This window comes from Centruroides vittatus, unplaced genomic scaffold, assembly GCF_030686945.1.
Source record: "Centruroides vittatus isolate TY-2023 unplaced genomic scaffold, ASM3068694v2 contig_1916, whole genome shotgun sequence".
Classification (NCBI taxonomy): Eukaryota; Metazoa; Arthropoda; class Arachnida; order Scorpiones; family Buthidae; genus Centruroides; species Centruroides vittatus.
In genome coordinates, this window is record NW_027121179.1 from 369602 (window position 1) to 390688 (window position 21087).

Here is a 21087-nt window from a genome sequence, read left to right on the forward strand (position 1 = left end):
TAGGGCGTAGCGTTAAAAATTGAAAAAGATAAGCACACGATTGGCCGTGGCAGCTAAGACATCAGCCTATCGCTCCTCTAAAAGATCGAAAAATTGCAGTATTTTAGTTACCCAGCGGTTTAATTTTTGTTATGTACACATGACAAAGGAAAGTATTGGATTCGTGTCAAATTTGACCCTCGGGTTGTTTGCAAATCACCACGTTTTCAGATTCACTGAAACTAAAAAAGTAATAAAAAAAAAAAAAAATGAAAAAATTCCGCGTGTGTATGTATATGTATGTGTTGACGTCTATTTCTTTTAATATCTCAGAATAGAATAAATATTAAGAAATGAAATTTGGCACGATAACTTACATATAAGGGCCATTGATGCTCTTAAATTTGGTGGTTAAAAGATTGAGAGAATGGAGAGATAGAGGAAGGTCATATGTCGAGAAGAGTCGAATTTAATGAAGATTTTACTCATTAGCATTTACAAGTTTTTTTAAATATGTAAAATTCATCTGTCTAAAAGTATTAAGCTTATTGCCATTTTATAATAATTAATTAATAATATAAAATTTACTTTTTAATAAAATCTCATATCAGATGTTCCCATACACAGTTTTATTTATTATGAATAATAATATAAAAGTTATTTTTAAAATAAAATCTAAGAGCCAGGAAAGTTACGCTACTCGTTGCTGGATTTTTTCATTGCGGTCTGTTCTGGGTATGTCAGGTCCCGTTCTTTACCACCTGTTCGCTTCCAATGTGGGCCTAGATATTATTCATACTCTTCATTCTCTTATTGTTCACAGTAAGGAAGGAAATAGAATGATTAATCTAACTTTTTCATATTAATAACAAATTCGTGTAGTAATTTTCTTTATCCTTTCTCTTCTACACTCAATAAAAGGTTTTTTTTTAAATATTTGTTATGGATTTTATCAGATTACATCGGAGTGGTTAGATGAAAAGAGTCGGGACTTGATATATCTGGGTCAAATCATCTATAAAAAGTTTTTGAAGTTCTGTACGGGTTCGAATCCAGATTTCCCGGAGTAAAACTCTAACATTTTAATCTCCTCCTCATCATGGTCTGGGTCATCAATACTTACAACATGAATATTAAAATTAAAAAAAAAATTTAATTCCGCCATTCGTCAAAAAGAAGAATATATAATTACTTTTTAAAAAATGGCAAGAAACAAGACATTATGTATTTTTTTAATTGTTTTGGCTTATCACCTGTGAACTTTTTAAACTGTTTTTCCATATTTTGGCAGAGGCGTAGCATCTAATAAAAGGCCATCTCTGCAATGGAAGACTATTGCTTCTGGTGATTCGACAGGGCGAAAATCAAGACATTTTAATTTTTTCTACGTATTTTCTTAATGAATATTTAAGTTTAATTAATATGATTACAAGATGACAAGCAAACATGTTAAGATTGTTATCAATTGTAACAAAATTGAATTATAGCGTTCAAAGTTCAAAAATGTCGTTCAATTTCTTCATTGAATAATATGCCATATAGCTTACTGTACCATGTAGTAAAATACAATATCTAATGGCTTGAAAAATTTATCTAAACGCTAAATTAATGACGGATATATGAGTTAGAGCGTCGTTTCAATCCATCATATAATTTTTCACTTTTAAATCTTTTTGTCCTGAGGGGACTGAAGAGAATCCTTCACATAGTCATGATGGATCCGGTCAGATCCACAATAAGAGCAACTAGACAGTGAAGGACGCGGTCCAATACATTCGAATTAATTCACCAATGACAATTTCTGAGTTCCAAAGGGTATGGCTCAGAAATTTTCTCAGAGTGTCAGGTTTTGCCATTATCGCTTCCACTATCCTTTACTATACCACATTTCTAAACTCGAAAAAATATATAAATATGTGTTTTTATATTGATTTTAATAATTCTTTACGTAATAAAGTAAATGATTAAACATATAGTATCCGATTTAATCATATTTTAAATTTAAACAAAGATGTATTATTTTGTCAATTTTTGAATGGAATCCTGAATCCAATCTTATTTTGAATTTATAAATATTAATAAATTTGTCATTTCAAAAATAATTTATTACGATATGACATACAATTTTATTCATGTCGAATAACTTTTTAAAATGTTTCCCAATGTTATCCTCCACCCATTTTTGATCTCGCTTTACTGTATTGTATTAAAGTACTGTACGTACTGTACTTATTAATTTTACATTAATTTTGTTTTTTTCGATCAGAAGGCAATCGAACATTTAATTTATTATTATTATTATTATTATTAAAACAATAAATTTATTAATAAAATAAAAGTTTTTCAATACTTAATAATTTTTCAAAAAATTATTAAATAAAAATAAAACTCCCCTAGAGGCCATAATACAAACAAAAATGGCGTCGACTACTACGTTAACTGTTTTGTGTCTGAATGGAAGGCGTCAAAAGATTTCAATTTCTTCTAATTCGAGTTATCTACAGGTAAATTCTAATGGAATTCTCAAAGAAATTCATTAGAAACTAAATTTTTACGCTTTCATATCTAGAATTCTTTACATAATATAAGGTTTACTCATAAATACATTAACAATGATGATACTTAAATAAACAAATTAATGTTGATAGAAAACCTGTTGTAATTCCAATCAAGTTATTTTCAGACAATTTATTCATATGTGTGTAAATGCACAGCGTATCTAAAAGTCACTTCTACTCAATTTACAGTATATAATGTAAAAAATGACACTATGTTGATCTTTTTATAATTTAGGATAAGCAAACAATGTTTATAACTTACAAACTGTCTTAGAGTTGTTATAATTGAGTTAATATGGGTGAGTTTTTCACAAGAAATTAATATCTGTGTTGTTATTATGGTCATTTAAAGTTTTTCTTATATAGCTTGTGTTTGGTCCACTTGCTGGCATGGGCGTAGCCAGGAAGGGGCATGGGTGGGCACAGCCCCCAGTTAACCTGGTGCCCCTCCCCAGAAAATTACAGCCTCTACTAGGCCCCCCCATAACAAAACCCTGGCTACACCAATGCTTGCTGGATGAATCTCTTGTGCCATGTCACTTTTCTGTCTGCAATACGTCCCTGTTGCATGCCGGCCATTATGCGGATCTTGTCCTTTCGTCTGGATTTAAACTTATTTCTTTGACTTTTCTAATTTTTAGGTCTCCAATCTGATATCGGCTGTCTATTTAATGTTGTTTATCTGTGCAATGTGTCGATGCTCGTGAGTTTTAGATGTCTAACATGTTAAGTGACCTGTCGGTTTTATTTTTGACTTCATCTATTCCTTCCTTTTATCATCTCTAAGAGTAGTTTCCAGCATAATATGTTTAATCTTCCTGTAGTCTGTTGATTGTACTTTGTTGTCATCTATGTTTTGCTTATCTAAATTGACTGATAATAAGCATGAATTGAAAGCCTTAAGCTTCAGTGAGTTGGTATGTTATCCCTAAAAATATCTTTTGGAAAAGCAACCCATATTAGTCAGATACAGCACTGTATTTCACTCGTCACATCTTTATTGCTGTTCATGACTTGGCCTAGGTATAAATATTCCTCTATAGACTGTCTCTGTAATTTGTAGCAATAACATTAGTATATCAATATTATCTTTGTTTTGGGAATGCTGATCTTGAGTTTCATATCTCAAATGGTACTGTGAAGCTCAGTTATCATTTGTTGTAGTTCAGAGGGCTTTTTAGCAGTACGTAATTTTATCTACAAACTTCAGATGATTTTGCTTTTCACTATTTATGTTTATTTCTATATCACTTCAAAACAGCTGTAAAAAGCTTTGCTGAGCTGATGAAATCTTGTTGTATTGAAGTCACATTCTAGGTGTAATTTAATTATGGAAATTATGTCCTTGTATATATTTAGAGTTTCTATGTGAATTCAATCTATACCTTGTGCTGTAAGAACATTTATCACAGCTGACTTTACAGAATGAAATACATTTTCAAAATTGACATAGGCCAAGCAGAGTGGTTTCTGATATTCATGTATTTTTTCAGTCACCTGTCTTAATGTGTGTATGATCGATGGTTGAGTATCCATTTCTAATCCCTACTTGCTCTCTGGGTTGGTTGAAGTCCAGTTGTTTGGTAATCCTATTTGTGATGATTTTTGTAAATAATGTACAGAAAATAGACAGTAAGCTTACGAGGGCTGTTCGGAAAGTTTGCGGCCTTGCCTATATGCGGCACTGCAATCAATTTAATTTTTGGCGGGAATAATTCAGCCATCTTTGCTAAAGATACAATACCAATTTCCGCTTGATTTGTCGTAAAGTTTTGCCATGACAGCTTAGCAGATAGTCAGTGTGCGAGTGCTTTGTCAAAAATGGAGAAGACAGAGACTCGTGCAGTCATAAAATACCTGACGAAAAAAGGGTTGACCCCATCTCATATCAAAGCTGACATGGATGAAGTTTTGGGAGAGTCTGCTCTTTCATACACCACTGTGAAAAAATGGACAGCCCTTTTTAAATCTGGCAGAGAGTGTGGAAGATGACCCTTGCAGTGGACTGCCATCAACTGCTGTCACTGAAGAAAATATCGACAAAGTTCACCATTTGTTGTTAGCATATCGCCGTTTGAAAACACGTGAGATAGCTGAGACAACAGGCATCTCTGTCGACCGAGTGCACCACATCTTAACCAAAAATTTGGGTATGATGAAGGTCTCAGCAAGGTGGGTGCCGCATCTGCTGACTGCCAAGCAAAAACGTGTTTGCACTTTGATGTCAAAGGAGTGTTTGGACTTCTACCAGAAAAACCCACAGGATTTCTTGCGTCGGTTTGTGACTACTGACGAAACATGGATCCATTACTACACTCCTGAAACAAAAGAAGAGTCGAAGCAATGGAAACACCACAGTTCACCACCACCAAAGAAGGCAAAGACAGTTCCGTCAGCGGGGAAAGTGATGGCCTTGGTTTTTTGGGATGCTAAAGGCATCATCTTTATTGACTACCTAGAAAGAGGAAAGACCACCAATGCTGTCTATTACTGTGAACTTTTGGAAAAACTGAAGAAAGAAATCAAAGAAAAGAGGCCACACTTGAAGAAGAAAAAGGTTCTGTTCCACCACGATAATGAACCTGCACATTCTGCCAGAATCATCAAATAAAAGATAAACGAACTTCATTTCCAATTAGTTCCACATCCACCGTACTCACCTGCTTTGGCTCCAGTGACTTCCACCTTTTTCCAAATTTAAAAAAATTCTTGGCTGGAAAGAGATTCCACTCAAATGACGAAGTCATCACTGAAGTGAATGAGTATTTTAAACACCTTGACAAATCGACCTATTGTGATGGCATAAAAAAGCTAGAACGTCGTGGAATAAGTGCATTGCTAATAAAGGAGACTATATTGGAAAATAAAAAAGTTTTAACATTATTTTGTTTGTTGTTCTATTTGAGGTTGCGAACTTTCCGAACAGTCCTCGTATATAGGCCTGTAATTGCCAATGTTACATTTAATTTTCTCGCTGTTATATATAACAGAGTGAAAGTATGGCGATCAGTCAGAAAATGACTCCCCAGATTTTTATATTTTTGGACTTGGGATTTTGAAACATTGAGAAATGCAAAAAAATTTTGGGTTTTCTGTATGTATGGATGTTTGTGGGGGAGGCACAATTTTGTTCACCCAGTCTGAAACTTAATAATTCCTGTGCATTTTGTCAAAAATTTCTAAATTTTGCAGGGAGGTTTGTGTATTAGGGAGATTGATGCTATTAAATTTTGGTGATTAAAGATCAAGAAGGTGGGGAGATAAGGGGGTTGTGTGTGTGTGTGTGTGTGTGTATCTCCAATAGGACTTAAGACTTAATGATGATTTTATCAGACTTTATCAGACTTAATGATGATTTTATAAGACTTTATCAGACTTAATGATGATTTTACTCATTATTAGCATTTACAATTTTTTTATAAAACCATTCCTACCCTTAAAATTAAGCTCTTTGCTATTTTAAAATAGTTAAAAGTATAAAAAGTTTTTAAATAAAATATTATAATAGATGGCACCACCAAATATTTTCAGGAAAGTTAAGCAACTTGTTGCTGGATTTTTAAAATAGAAGAATTAGTTATATTGTTTCATTGATTAATAATTGGTCAGGCTTTAGGCCTATACCAGTGTGATTCAAAAAGGAGGAATAGGAAAGGTATCAATAAATAAATTTCTTTTTGTCGATTTTTCCGACCGATGGCGAGATTATTATTAATCAAATTGAAGACAAGTCTGCCTAAGAGGGACCACCATTTATTTTGCGCTCCAGACTAAAAACATACACATATGGCGACAGGCCTTCCTTTTTAGGCTTCATGTCGCCAAAGGTAAAAAAGTCCTTTAAAAAAACACAAACATCCAGTTAAAACTAGGAGTCGGTGACACACAGACGTCTTACTCTTCAACCATCCAGCCAGTGGGTGTTTCCGCTTTTTTATCTGCTGGAACAAGCGCTGGAAAATGCAAATTTTAAAGCTGCACCCTGGCGTCGGTATTTTAAAATTTCTTTTTGTCGATTTTTCCGACCGATGGCGAGATTTATTAATAATATCGCCATCGGTCGGAAAAATCGACAAAAAGAAATTTTAAAATACCGACGCCAGGGTGCAGCTTTAAAATTTGCATTTTCCAGCGCTTGTTCCAGCAGATAAAAAAGCGGAAACACCCACTGGCTGGATGGTTGAAGAGTAAGACGTCTGTGTGTCACCGACTCCTAGTTTTAACTGGATGTTTGTGTTTTTTTAAAGGACTTTTTTACCTTTGGCGACATGAAGCCTAAAAAGGAAGGCCTGTCGCCATATGTGTATGTTTTTAGTCTGGAGCGCAAAATAAATGGTGGTCCCTCTTGGGCAGACTTGTCTTCAATTTGATTAAAAATAAATTTCTTATTTTCACTAAAAATTATCAAAATCAGTTATTTTGAATGCATGCAATTATCTTTAGTCTGTGTGCCACACTTTTCGGTTTGTATTTCCAAGAAATATTAATTTAAATATTTTTGCTTTGTTTCTGTTTGTATAAGATTACTTACTTTTTTCCATTGAAGTCATGTGATATGCATTTTTTTTATTATTTTAAAGTAACAAAGCTGAATGCTTTGATATCAAGGGTGTGCTGCAGCATCTTAAGCACCCATCCCAGACACGCCTCTGTTTTAAACATAATGAAGCTTTTTTGTTATATTATTAAGCATGCAAACAACAATAAAATTTGGGGAATAATTTTGAAGATTTAAGTTTAAGATTTAGTTTTAAATCCAATTTATCCTGTTCAAATTGCTTAGGTTTTCTAAAAAGTTTTTATTCTAAGTATGTGCCAAGAGAAGTAAAGATTGGGAGAACACAGGAGATTATTATTACTAGCTCAAAAACTCTCTTTGTTGGGATGAACATAAATAAAACGAGTGTGTATCCTTATGGCTGTTTCTCCTGCAGACACAAATAGGAAATTAATACAGTAATTTATTTATTAATTTTTACAAATAAGCAGAAAAGCCCCAAAGATAAATATGCACAATAAACATTATAATAAACTAGGAAAACTTGTGTTTGGTATGTAAACAGGTTTATTTGGAAAAAGGACTCGAATACAATGGATTGTTCATATAAGCGGCTGCTGTTAGTGTGCAAGTTCTTGTCAATAGTTTGAAATTTGTGTTGAAAGTTGCCTCAGGAAACAAGTGAAATAATTCATGAATCAATTATCTTGTCATAGAAATTGTTGTCTGCCGAAAATTTGTGACTTTACACATTCTATGTTTTACTGGAAGCACTTGTTCTTATGTTTTTCGATTTTGGGTCATCCTCACACTGAGCCAATCAATACATATAATTTTGAACAAATTGAGTACACTTTGTTGGCCAACAAAGAGACAATTAAAATATAGATGTCTCGATGCAAAATAATTAGACGAGACAAGATCCAGGACAGAAGAGAAAAAGAGATAAGAATTAAAAGAACAACAATAAATCAGCCGAAACACCAACAAATTCTTCTGAATGCATCTATGATATAATTTAATGTAAAACGTCGAGGTAAAAGTCAATGCAAAATGAATGAGTGTGTTTAGTAATCGTCTACACATTTATAAATATTAATTGAATAATAAAATATACATGAAACTTATTTTTAGAATAACATACATACAAAATTAGATCTTCCAATAATAATTTGTGTAAATTATTATCGGACCAATTATTATTGTTCGAATAAATAAGAATGTTTGCAATAATTATTATTTACTATTGATACCATTTTTTTAACTATATAATTTGCTTAAAATTTAAAAAGGTTTATGCATAATAATCAGAACAATTGAATTAATATGTTATCTAATTTTATATGCGTGCTGACCGATATCGGCCCTAAAATTACCTTCATGATGAAGTTATTAATTTTGTTTGCATTTTCAGATTTTAATTTTAAGTTTTATTATCGTATAATTACTGCGCAATAAACGAGTTTAATTTTAATAAAGATCGTGAAGAAATTGGGAAAAAAATAAAAGATTAAATTATATATTTTAACTTATTCATTATCCAAGAAATAGAAAATGGAAAGGTATTTTAGTTTCATAGTTTGTAAAGTCACCATCTCTTAAGGTATTTTTGAATTTAATTTAATTCTTATTTTTTAATGCATAATGTAAAAGCTAAATATTAAAAAAATGTTTAATATTTTTAGAATCTTACAATCTATAAATAAACATTTAATATACGGGGTCTTCAAAAAATGAATGCAACTATTTTAAATTACTATAATCATGTTAATTATTATCCAAGGAGTATGCGACATATGCCGATTGATAGAGCAACCATCTCAGTTTCTTCTCCCATCTGCATTCAAATGTCTCAACATCTACTACCTCTAGGGTGAGCCATTAAAAAAAAAACGTGACTCTGCAACAAAAGTTTTGCACTCTGCAGGAGACTTTAGAATTACGGCTGCCAAGGGAGAAGCGATAATAGATATGCCATAGCAAGTGTAGGAAGAATTTGAGTATCTATCAGATGCATGCTGCGCTACACAAGGTACACACACTGAGAAATTGTAATGGAAAAATTCAAAACTTGGACGGTTTTCCAATTCATAATTTTAGAATTGCTTATATAATTTTAATATACCAAATTTGAATACAATAAGAAGAATAAAATTACATTTAAATCAACTGATGACATTAAAATTCTTGATATTTTGATTCTAAAATGAGTTTTTTTTTATTTTATTTTTTTATTAATTCATAAGAATCCAATTAAAAATTGAATTCTTATGAATTTTTTAATACTTCGAGAAAACATTAGAGAGAGATTTTTATATAAAAATTATTGTAAGAAGCTTGATCTCATCTTAATGCTGTCTACAAATTTGATTTATAGTTTATTTAAATTAATATTTAATTGCAAAACTTTTGTTTCCAAATTTATAATTTTATGAAAGATTTATAAGCATTAGAGATTATTCTAAATTTCAGGATTTCTTAGTTAAATAATAAGACTTTAATAAATAATATATGTTGTCATGTGTGCATGGTCCATAAAAAACATCGGAAACATTCGACCAATAGAATTGGTTGTACTGTTATATATAAGCTTGTGTATAATTAAGCAGTCTGCATTGTCGAGGAAACCTTGTACACGACTAAATATTTTTTCTCTGTTGTTGAGTGTTGCGAGTAGTAAAATCGAAATAATTACACAATTACAACTTATAATTTTTTTCTCCCCCATGTGAAAGTTATGCTGTTATGTGCAATATTGTCTTTTGTTGTTCCTGTAAAATTTAATTTTTTGATGCTTAGAGGTTTTCGTGTGTCAAAATAGCAATACATTTCATTGAAGAATTCATCAGCTGATGATATGCTGTATTGAAGATTAATATTAATAATGTATCATTTGGAATTCTCTTTTTGGGCTTGTTTTAAAGTTTACATATTTAATAGAAATTATAGACAAATCTGCAATGATTGTTTTTATTAAAGATTTTGTTAATGTTTAATAAAAATTTATTTTTCATTGAGTATTAAAATGTATTTCACTTTTTATTTATATTCTAGTTTAATTTCCATTTTATAAAAATAAACAAAAAAATCAGACAAAGTGAATGAAAAAAATGACTATTTATTAATTCATTAAATTATACTCTATTTACAAATTTGTATATACACCTGTTATCGTGAAAATTATACTTTCTGTTAACGTGTTCAACGACCCGACCTAAAAGTAGCTGCTGGCCATAGTGCTCGGCTTCTTCTCTGGCCTGAGCTAAGCCAAATATTGTTAAATAATTTATAAGTTGTTTCCCAGAAAATAATAGTTCTGTACTTCTGGTTGTTTGCATGTTTTCTGCTTGTAAGTAAGCTTCACACCTTTCTTGGTGATAAGCAATAAATTGTTGGCAAATATTTTGTGTAGATTGTTCCAAATCTTGAATGTCTGGTAACACAATATCATCACTACCATATCGAACTTTCCTATAGATTCTGGCACATAAATGAATGATAAAATTAACGTCAAGTTCGAATATGAGGAAGATTATAATTCCTTGGCCATATACTAAAAGTATATCTAAAAATTGTAATTCTATTAATATACCTGAAGAAGTTTCCATCACTAACATCCAAGTACATATTGCCAAGCTTATTATCATAGATACATTCAGTAGGAATAATAGAACAAAATGATTACTTATGTCGTGGATATCGATGCAGTTATCAAACATTCGAATTTCCACATCATTTGCGGTCACATCAGCATAACCCTGAATGAAAGAATTGCATGCTTTTCTCTGTTCTGAAGAACATCCATAACGATCGGCACATAATAAATTATAATTACCCACTTCTACGTTAGTCTGATTAAAAATGTCTTCGATATCCTCCATGGTCCCATAACATCTAGGAATTTCTTGCTGATCTTGATTGATACATGATACATTTGCATTAGTAGTATTTTCGACATCATTAATTGGTTGGTAGTTGGCTTGCTGATTAAGCCGACGTTGTTGAATAATTAGACAAACTGTCGTAATTGCGACACTTATAGAAGTTATTATCAATATAATATACCTTTCTATAATACCATATTCAAAGATATCATCATCGGTTTGGTTAGTTGCAATGAAAGCCATAGTTGCCACTACAGAAATTGGGAGTAAGACACCTAAAACATTTAAAAACATATTTAATCTAATAACAAAACATAAACTTCTCCAATGAAGGAATGCTATAGTGAGAGCAAGTATAACTGTCCATATTCTCACAAAACTTACTCCTCCTATATAGAGAAGTTTGAAGTAAAACATCTGATGATCAGAATAAACAGATGATGTAATACCCTCAACTGCAAGTATTATTTCTGCTAAAAGAATGATAAATGTTGCTCTGTGTGTGATAATTTTCCATTTCTTCCTTATTAGAAATGATATTATCAACCAAATGCATAATGTTAAAGTAATAATACTGCTGTACATTTTAGTTGGTAAGAGATCTGCTTTTAACAAAGTTAAGTCTTTTTGATGCATAGACATTACACTTGCCGATATAGCCATGAACGGTGCAGCAATCACTGTACATATTACCATTCCTGTTGAAACAACATCTGTTGACAAACCATAGTGAACAGCATACAGATAAGCTGCAGGTGCAAATGGAAAAGTTCCATAAAGAAAACCGAAATTGCTCAATTCATTTATCTCTTTACCTGGAATGTAATCAGATAACAGAATAATAACTTTTTGAATTATCAATGGAAGTAGTAGGATTTTGGCCAATATTAGAACTATGGGGCAAATTAAAGCGCGACCTTTCATCTGTCCAAATTTCCCAACAAGGCTGATTCCGAGAAGAAAGAGTGCAGTGGCCGAATACGCCGAACCAAATATATCCAGCAACTTGCATAATACATTAGGTAGATGCTCATGGAAAATTATATTTGATATTATTCCAAGTACAGTCATTATTATTACTGGATTAGTCATAGTACCTTTAAGTACTAAATATAAAATATTCTTCCTCCTCGTCTCTTGTTTATGTATCTCAATCAGGAAAAAACCTACTGGGTTTAATATAGCTAGCTGTATAGGTGCAAGTAAGTAAATGTAGTGTGCATATTCAGGATGGTGATGACTATACAAAGCTAATATTAAAGGGTAACCAAGAGCAAAATCATTACTTTGGGTAGCAAGAATTGCATAAAGTCCAGCTTTACTTGTATCTGCAGGTTTTGTAACAATAAGTGTTGTTATAGCCACTAATATAAAAACAATAGTTTTAGATACAAAAATGCTGGCCATAAATGTCCAATTAACATGATCAAAGTCAAGCTTTACAAGCGAGCTAAATATGAGAGCAGGAAGAGAATAACATTGTACAAAATTGTTTAAACCTGAAACTTCTGTAGTAGATAACTTTCGGTATTTTCCTGTGAGATAGCCAATCAGGATGACACCAAAGCATTGCACTAATGCCGATAATAAAGTGTTGTTATCGTGATCACCCATTTCGTTTTCTGTAAAAGAAAAAAACAATTAAGATAATTATAATTTGAGCATTAAAAAAAATCTATTAATATAATTAAAGGTTAAAAAAAAACTTTGAAGTTAAATTCATCTCATATTTACTATAATTACCTTTTGATTTTCATATAGGAAAAACTATCAATCAACAATTATAATTGTGTATCACAATGAAAACAACTCTAGATTTGTTGCATGTGTTAACTGCTCTAACCAGATAGATTAAATCCAAGCTTTGAAAAATCACTTTCCAGACCATTAACAGCCTTCAAAACAAAACAAATTTACTACTATTATAATTATTTCAGGGTATGTGGTTCATTAAGCTAATGAAATGTGCCAATTAGTACGATTCACTCTGATAAAAGTGTAAATTTTTCTCGATTTACAGATAAAAGTGTAAATTTTTATTGATTTTCTGATGATTGTAATTTAAAATATTTGGTTGAAACATTTAAGAAAATTAATTTTTTAAAATATTTAATTTAATTAATTATTTGTAGTTTATGTGTTTACTTTCCCAGCTGTTATATGTAACAGAGGAAAGTACGGCAATCTCCAAGATTTTTACAAATTTTGACTCAGTACTTTGAGCCATTGAGAAATACAGAAATTATTTTTTTTTGCATGTGTGGAGGGGGCACAATTTTGTTCACTCACTTTGAAGTTTAATAACTCCTGTGCAGGGAGGTTTGTGTATCAGGGGGCATTGATGCTATTACATTTTGTTGGTTAAAGGTGAAGAGGATAGGGAGATAGAGGGGGTCATGTGTCATATCTCATGAGGTCAGATTTAATGAAGCTTTTACTTAGTAATTCGGATTACTAAGCAATTACTGGCACGGTTTCACAAATACCAGAATAAAGCTTTTACTTGTTAGCATTTATAACTTTTTTTTATTTTTTATAAAATTTATTAAGCATTTTGCCATTTTATTATTATTATTAATATAAAAAGTTTCTTAAAATAAAATCCCATAATAGATAACACCACACAATTTTAACTTTTCTGTTGGGAAAGTTATACAACTCGCTGGATTTTTCCTTGCCAGATAACAGTTAGTCTTTCAATATCTATTTAGCACATCACTAAATAAAAGTACTTTATAATCATAATTTGATAGCACGTCATTTTAATGTGACGATAAAAATTAAAATTTTTGATCAAATTCCTCAATTATAAGACAATATTACATTATATTTAATATAAAAAAAATCACAATAATAATTATTTATATTAAGTATTTATCAACTGTTTTCTTAGTAATGTAAACTCAGAGAAAGCACTTAATAAATACCCTAAATATTTAACACAAAACTCAATAAAGAACTTATCACTTTAAAATTAAAAATATACTTTAGTAATTTTTTTGCTTAAATATGATTATAAAAATATTGAAGATGCTAACAAAACCTCTTACTATTATTATATTTTTAATAATTTATTATCTTTTGTTTATATATAGGACAGGATAATCATTTTGGAATTTAATATATTAATAGGCATCCTTTTAAAACATAAGTATATAATGCAGTTATATGCATGGACGAATCGTGTATATGTATAATTTATACAGTTACATCACAGTGCATGATTTTTATCACAATCTTTCTACACTTTTCCTTCCTTTTGTATTTTTATTCTGTTTTCATTGCAGACATTTTTTTCCTTCTTATATATGAAATATATATATATTTGTGTGTGTGTGTGTATAAATAACAATTGCAACTGTGAATAAGACCAGTGGGACGTCATCTGAGCCACAGACCCGAACCGACAGGTGTAAAAATGCCAAAAAAAAAAAACCAACAATCCACTTGTGTTATGCACGTAGAATACTTATATTGCTATCAATAGAATGCAGTGTGATATAACTTTGTATATAGTTTAGATAAGTAACTACTACACATGGAATAGTTATCATTATTCAGTGTATATTACCAGATATATATGTGTATAATAAATTTTATGGATTGAGATTAATCATTATCGTGTAATGTTTATGTTAAGCATGTCAATGCATAGCATTATTTTCACTATATGTTAGGTTAGGGCCTTCGAAAAGGGTGTTGGGGATTTTCCCTGGGCCCAGAGGAAAATCCCCAGCTTCTACTTACCTTCATAGGGGAAGCTGGGGATTCTGGGGCCCGCTCTGCCCATACAAGCTCTCGACGGACCCAGTTATGCTTTACGAATTACCAAATTTAGGCAAACCCGTTTCTCTCAATGCTCAACGGAATAACAAAAGCTCGATCGATAAGTTATCATTGGATTATAAGAGAAATCTGAATTGTAAATGATGTTACTTTAATATATAAATCAGTTCTTACCGGACTTATCTGTCGATCGCACGTCATTCAATAGATAGCGGCATTACCACGACGACAATCGGATTTATCGCATTGTTTGGGCGCCATTTACGGATTCCCGCTTCGTACGAAGACTGATCCGATTGACAAAATGCGACGTAACGAGCTGACGATTATCGAACGAGTGGCTTACGTGCGGCGAAGAACGACGGAAATGGAGTCTTCTCTTTACTACTACTACGGCAAAACTGAGCATGCGCGAGACGTTATCGTCTGCTTCCGAAGTTTTTTTTTTATATCTTTTTGTCGAGTGCGTTTATTTAGTTTTTATCCTAGTTCGACGCGTCTCTAATGACGACAGGAGTATTTTTAATCCAATAAAGTATTTCGTTAAGGTATAATAATAATAACGATAAAATAGTTCACGGACGTCAACCTGTGACATCACCGGTAACGCCGCGTATGAGGAATTTACGCGTGGTTGTTTTAAGGGATTTCCGATTCTTTAATGAAGAGTTAGGAGTAGTTAATAGCCGAAAGGGTTTTTTTCTTTTTTAAAGTGGGCATCAAATGATAAGATCGTTAGCGCGAGTCGAATTTCTGGACGGACTTAGGCGTCACGCCTTATTAAACAAAGGCTCCGTCACGTGTTTTTTTTAAAGGTGGAGGGCGCGCGCCCGTATTAATTGGCGGAAGTTTCTTCCGTTGCATCGGATTTCGGAGCGACGGCAAGAGATTGTTTTTGTTTCCTCCGTTAGCTTGTTGTCGAAAGTCGAACGTGACAAACTCGATTTTTGCACTCATTCGTAGGAATTGAAGGTGAAAAATAAACAACGTCGGGTCGGTCTAGTAATTAATTCACGCTGATGTTTTCGTAAAGGGGAACGAGGTAAAGAGAATAACGGTAGTTATAAATAAATAAAATTAAAAAAAAACTAGGAGGTTAATGCTCGATTGCGTCCACGTCTCCACCGTTTTTATTCTAAAAACTATGTCATTGTCATTTATCATTGGGTTAGAGCTTGTAGCAATGAAATGTACCTTTGATTTATGTACTTGCCACACCGTCTATGTTGATAACTTTCCATTATTTTGCGCCGTTCCTTCGTAAAGTGCTTCTGCCTATCGATTTAGGAGATTTATAGAAAATGTTTATTATACACTGGTCTGAAGCTATAATGTGTAATAGGTCCTTCCCCTGCACTGACTAGTGTTATGTTAAAAAATGCGAGGCCCTAAACTACGGCCTCGTCTCTCCAGGCTCCGAGCTTCGGCTTGTTTAAACGATGTGAAATCTGGCTCCGATTATACCGGGTGTCCAAAAAGTTACCGTGTAGTGAGAAATTTGTAATTGCTTAAAGTTATACATATGTCATTGTACGCGAGACCCGTAAGTCATATGTCTCGCATTTCCGCTTTATTGTAGGTGGGGTTACCGCTTACTTGCTTGCACTCTGATTTCTTGGACTGCAGTTTTTATAAGACTTCTTTGCCAAATGCATAATCTTTTGCGAAATCCGGCCCGCTAGGTTTCCAGATTTCGCTCTTCCAGATTTCGCTCTTCCAGATTTTGGGACGTTTCTGGCATTTGCTGTGGGAGAAACTGCAATATTGTACATAAAACTTCACTCTTATTAGTTAATTAAAACAAACCTTTCCACTGCACAGTATTTCTTGGACATCCTTTACAAGACTAAAATTGTTGGATTTGTAAAATTTAAGAATATGCATACTGAACGTTTAATTAAATATATATATAACACCTTTGAATTTATACAGAAAATGTATTTACTCGTAAAAGCTTCATAAAATTTTGTTTAAAATTGCAGAGATACAAATTGAATTTAATAAATTTGTTATAGTAGACTGTTAAACTGTTAAAATTCTTGAGGTGATAAGCATTCCGGTCTTAATGGCCTTTTGTGAAAGTATTTATTTAGTAAGATAGGCTACGGCTATCTAATTTTTAATCCATTACAGTTTACGTTAATGATAAGATAAGTTTGAAAGCTGATACGTTATCCTAATTAGTTTATAAATATTCGTTAAATGTGTATTATGTCTCTGTTATATCTTTGCATGTCACAAAATGAATAAATTGTATATCCACGTTAAATATTTATTTTAAGAAATATTTAATAACATTGAATTTCATATTTTTGCAAGTGATAGATGAATAGATTGTTGTAAGCACTTAATGCAAGAATGAATATATTTAATTATTTTATTCACAAAACTAATGGGTGTAAGATTATTTATAGAAGAAAGTTATTAAATTTTAAACAATAAATTTATATACAGTCAAACCTGTTTTTATGCGGTGAATAGGGAACGCATAAAAAAAGTCTCACGTAGAAAATAACTCGAATCCGTACGAAATAACTAGGAATTGCTTTTTTAACTCCTTGGGCCTTTTTCTGCAACACCTAATGGGGAAAAAAATTCTCTAAGAATTTTAATTTTTATATTAATTAATTATTTCCACTTAAATACGAATCTAACATTAAAAAGTTAAAAATAATCGTTAAATAATGATTTTATTTGATAAATATAGCTGCAGGAAGTGTTATTTCATTTAACAAGGCGTGAAATTTCACACCCGCAGTCTAAAGCTGGAGGGGAGCTAACTTACCGCATCTGTTCAAATATAACATAATATTTATGGTTTTTATGCTATTAAAATAAAAGGGAACCGAAATAAACGTATGAGAAAAAAATTTTACTGAATAAAAAATGAAAAAACCTGCTGATGTCATAGAAAACAACCAATAGAGTTTTTAAAAATTTTACAGGAGTCAATTATGTTCCAATTTGATTGAAATTTTCATATACTGCACCAAAAAAAATCGCACAAATAAAAATCGCACAGAAAAAGACCGCACAAAAACAGGTTTGACTTTATTACAAATGCACTATTACTAAATCTGTAAAATAGATTGTAGAAATGGATATATTATTGTGTTAATGAATATTTATACAATTAAGTTTTTGTACATCAAATACGGAATCTTTCGGAAAGAATTCTACAGTTTTAAATTATTGTAATTATGTTAATTATTATTCGAGAATGTCGTAACATACATTAAAATGATGGAAAACTGTCAAAGTTTCACATCCGCCTATTATAGTTTCTCAGTGCTTGCTACGGCAACTGGAGAGCTTATTCATCATTTTCGTATTGATATTTTGTTTATACGAGTTTATACATCATTTTAAACTGTATTAATACTAAATAAATTAACTAACTTGACTGAAACCTTTACTATACTGTATCCAGAAAAAATTTACAACAGAACAAATGTTTTTGGATAATTTAATTAACTGTTATCAGGTTCTAATCCAATATAGAAACTTCAGGATTCCAGTTTGTAATTGATGTTCTCCGAGGTTCTGGAAACTTAAAATTTCTCTCTATATTAGATTGGAACCTGCCAGTAGCTCTAACAATGACCGAAGTGTAAAGAACGTTAATGTTTTCAACTCCTTAATAGACCATCTCCCAGTGTGGACATTTGAAAGTGGAATGCCCGAATGAAATGGGATATTCCACTTTCAACTGTCTGTATCTGGAGATGGCCGAGTAACTGGGTCGAACATGCGAATTCTTTATCACCCTCTTGTAAATGTGCATTGATTAATTCAGCAGAGTAATTGTGATGGTTAGTTCATCCTTATTGATAAAATATATGAACTAAAATATCTTACTTTAAGTAATATTTTACAAGTTAATATTATATTTATAAGTAATTATTTGAAACTTTGTATGGTAATTTATTCTTCCATAATATAAAATTGCATATAGGATTAATTAAAAATCTTCATTTATGGAAATATTTTTTAAATCAATACTTTTGTTATCGTGGGTGAAAAGAACACGTCCATATTCAGTTAAATGTCATTAACATAATGCATATTTTATAATTTAGAAGTGACAAATTGGGCTTTCTATTCATAAACTTTCAAATTTATTTAATATTGAAAGATATAATTTTAAAATAAAGTTTTTTTTTACACAGATCTTCAGTTAAATACTATTTCATTGAAGTTTCGTCACTTTTCATTTTTATTTACATACACCCGGAGCAGGTTCTCGACCTTTCCGAGGCCATCATTCGTATACTTTTTATTACACGGAGCATTAGCGTCAATATATTCAAAACTCAATAAGCGATTTCCACATTTACTGTTCTCACATAACAATGAGACAATAAACTAATAAACTTTATTGTATTGAATAAAATAGAATGGAATTGTCTGCAATAAAATAATGTGTTGTAGTACATTGGAATAAATTTGTTATAAAAACTAAGATGTTTTTTCTCTCATGGAATACTCTGGCCCACAAACTTGCCTGATTTCGAGGTCAAATTTTGTTACAGATTAAAGTGTAAAACTTAATTTTCTCCATATTTATCTTATTTTCATTCTTAAATACGATTTATTTCTTATTTACGATATTTTAAACATTCAATTTAATGACCTTGATTTTGTAAGAATTTAAGCACCACCCTTTTATTTATTTGCCACCCTTTAAAAATGAATTCTAATTTTATCAAAAGTGCTTATCCAATGTTTATGTGATTTTTAGACTTCCTTTATAGAATATAAAAAGAAAAATTTTAAATTGTCCCGTCGGAAGAGATTAAAGAAAAGAAATAATACGATAAGCACCAGTTGTTTAAGACAAAAAGTAATTTCTCTCTTTATGAATAGAAAAAAATTTTCTTCACCGTTAACTGATCAATGTAAAAAAGTTTGCCGAAATTGAATAAAATGTGCTTTCACTTAACCTTGAATTTTTGATAAGCTGTAATCACATCGAATTCCTGCTTTATTGGAGCACGTAAACAGATCTTAATAACTGCCTAGTATAATATTTTCAAGCTTCGTCAGCTCGTCTTTGACGGGCGCGAATTCCCGAACCAAGCTGGTGAAAGTATCGGGAGCTATTAAAAACCGTTCTTATGCTCTAGTAAGCAGAAATTGGTGTGATACGGCTTTTTATTATTTGCTTAAGTATAAATATTTCTTATATCATCCAGTTGTTAAGTGAAATACCTGAATTTCATTACAATATTATTCATTTTTTTTTAAATTTAAGAATCATGTATAATTTTTCTCTAATGAAGTGAACAGATAGGAGAATTTTTAAAATTTTAACATATCTGTTATTTATATCCTTGAATGTACGGAAATGTCGTTAGCAGAAAGAACAGCCAAGAACTTTTATACAATAATTTGTCACTAATGTGAAAGATTTTACTTAGATTAGTTGATATATGACAATTCTGTGCAATGTAATAATAATTTTTCTTAGAAAAACTGGTTGGCCTTCGTTTCTAACACCATCAATCCAAATTGATGTGATGCAAGACTCAAGTCGTCGTACATTTAATCTGTAGATATTTTTGCAATTTGAATATTTAAATTTTCTGATATTACGATACACTTTGTGTAGTAAATTAATAAATAATCATTAAAAGAAATCTTACCGAAACAAATAATTTTTTTTTTTTTTTTTTATATATGAGCTATTAAAAAATTTAAGTTAAAAATTATATTTATCCCTTATTTAGTAAAAATTGAAGCTTTCTCTATCAAAAGTTCATAATAATTTAATGAGAAATGACTTTGGATTTCTTTAATAAAATATTATAAAACACTATCTTTGTCGGAGCTCACTCTAAATATCAGTTGCACTTTGTCCAAGCTGGTCGTCAGGAAAGAGAGAGAGACGAGCGAAGAAGCTTTCTGCTTCCTGACAACGGGCTTTGTTATCCAAAAGTGCTCGGGAAAAGCAATGCTTAGAGTGAGCTTCAACAAAATAGATTTTTTCTTATTTTGTTTGATTTTATCATTTATTATTTAATATCTGAATGAAAAAATACTTGTTGCAATAATAGAATTTATAGTGGGTTGTTCTTTAAGCTAAGTACTTGCTGGAGTAGCGGTTGCAAACAGAAATAATAGATTTTGATTATATCATTTGATTATTACATGTTCATAAGAACGAGCTCCAATAGAAGGAATATTAACAAGTTTATTTGGTTCAGATGACCCTAGATGGAGAAACGTTCTCGAAATTTTGTCTTTTTTGTACGATACACAATGCGAAAGCAATAAAAAAATTAATTTTTATCATGCAAACAGCATACTTATTTATTTTATTGAACATCAGACACACTAGAAATATTTAAGACAACCTTAAATGGAAATTGTATTAACAACA

The 21087-nt window shown here is 31.3% G+C and overlaps 2 protein-coding genes across 4 annotated transcripts in view; one reads left to right on the forward strand and one right to left on the reverse strand.

Moving 5' to 3' along the window:
* Positions 1-2380: 2380 nt before the first annotated feature.
* LOC136970343 (tether containing UBX domain for GLUT4) overlaps positions 2381-21087 on the forward strand; it is a 32671-nt gene continuing 13964 nt past the window's right edge. The window contains exon 1 of the mRNA XM_067264776.1: positions 2381-2483. Within this exon, the coding sequence (XP_067120877.1) occupies positions 2397-2483 (87 nt within the window). The 5' untranslated portion in view covers positions 2381-2396. The remainder of the gene's footprint in view (positions 2484-21087) is intronic.
* On the reverse strand, positions 10134-15091 carry LOC136970315 (lysosomal cholesterol signaling protein-like). Of its 3 annotated transcripts, XM_067264741.1 has the most exons (3): positions 14880-15091; positions 11735-12541; positions 10134-11668 (listed from the first exon to the last, which is right to left on the reverse strand). In XM_067264741.1, exons 2-3 carry the CDS (start codon positions 12531-12533, stop codon positions 10170-10172), a joined length of 2298 nt encoding a protein of 765 aa, XP_067120842.1. In that variant the 5' UTR covers positions 12534-12541; positions 14880-15091; the 3' UTR covers positions 10134-10169. The 3 variants fall into 3 exon arrangements, with proteins under 3 accessions (XP_067120842.1, XP_067120840.1, XP_067120841.1); XM_067264739.1 differs by having other exon boundaries at positions 10134-12541; XM_067264740.1 differs by lacking the exon at positions 14880-15091 and adding an exon at positions 12663-12842 and having other exon boundaries at positions 10134-12541.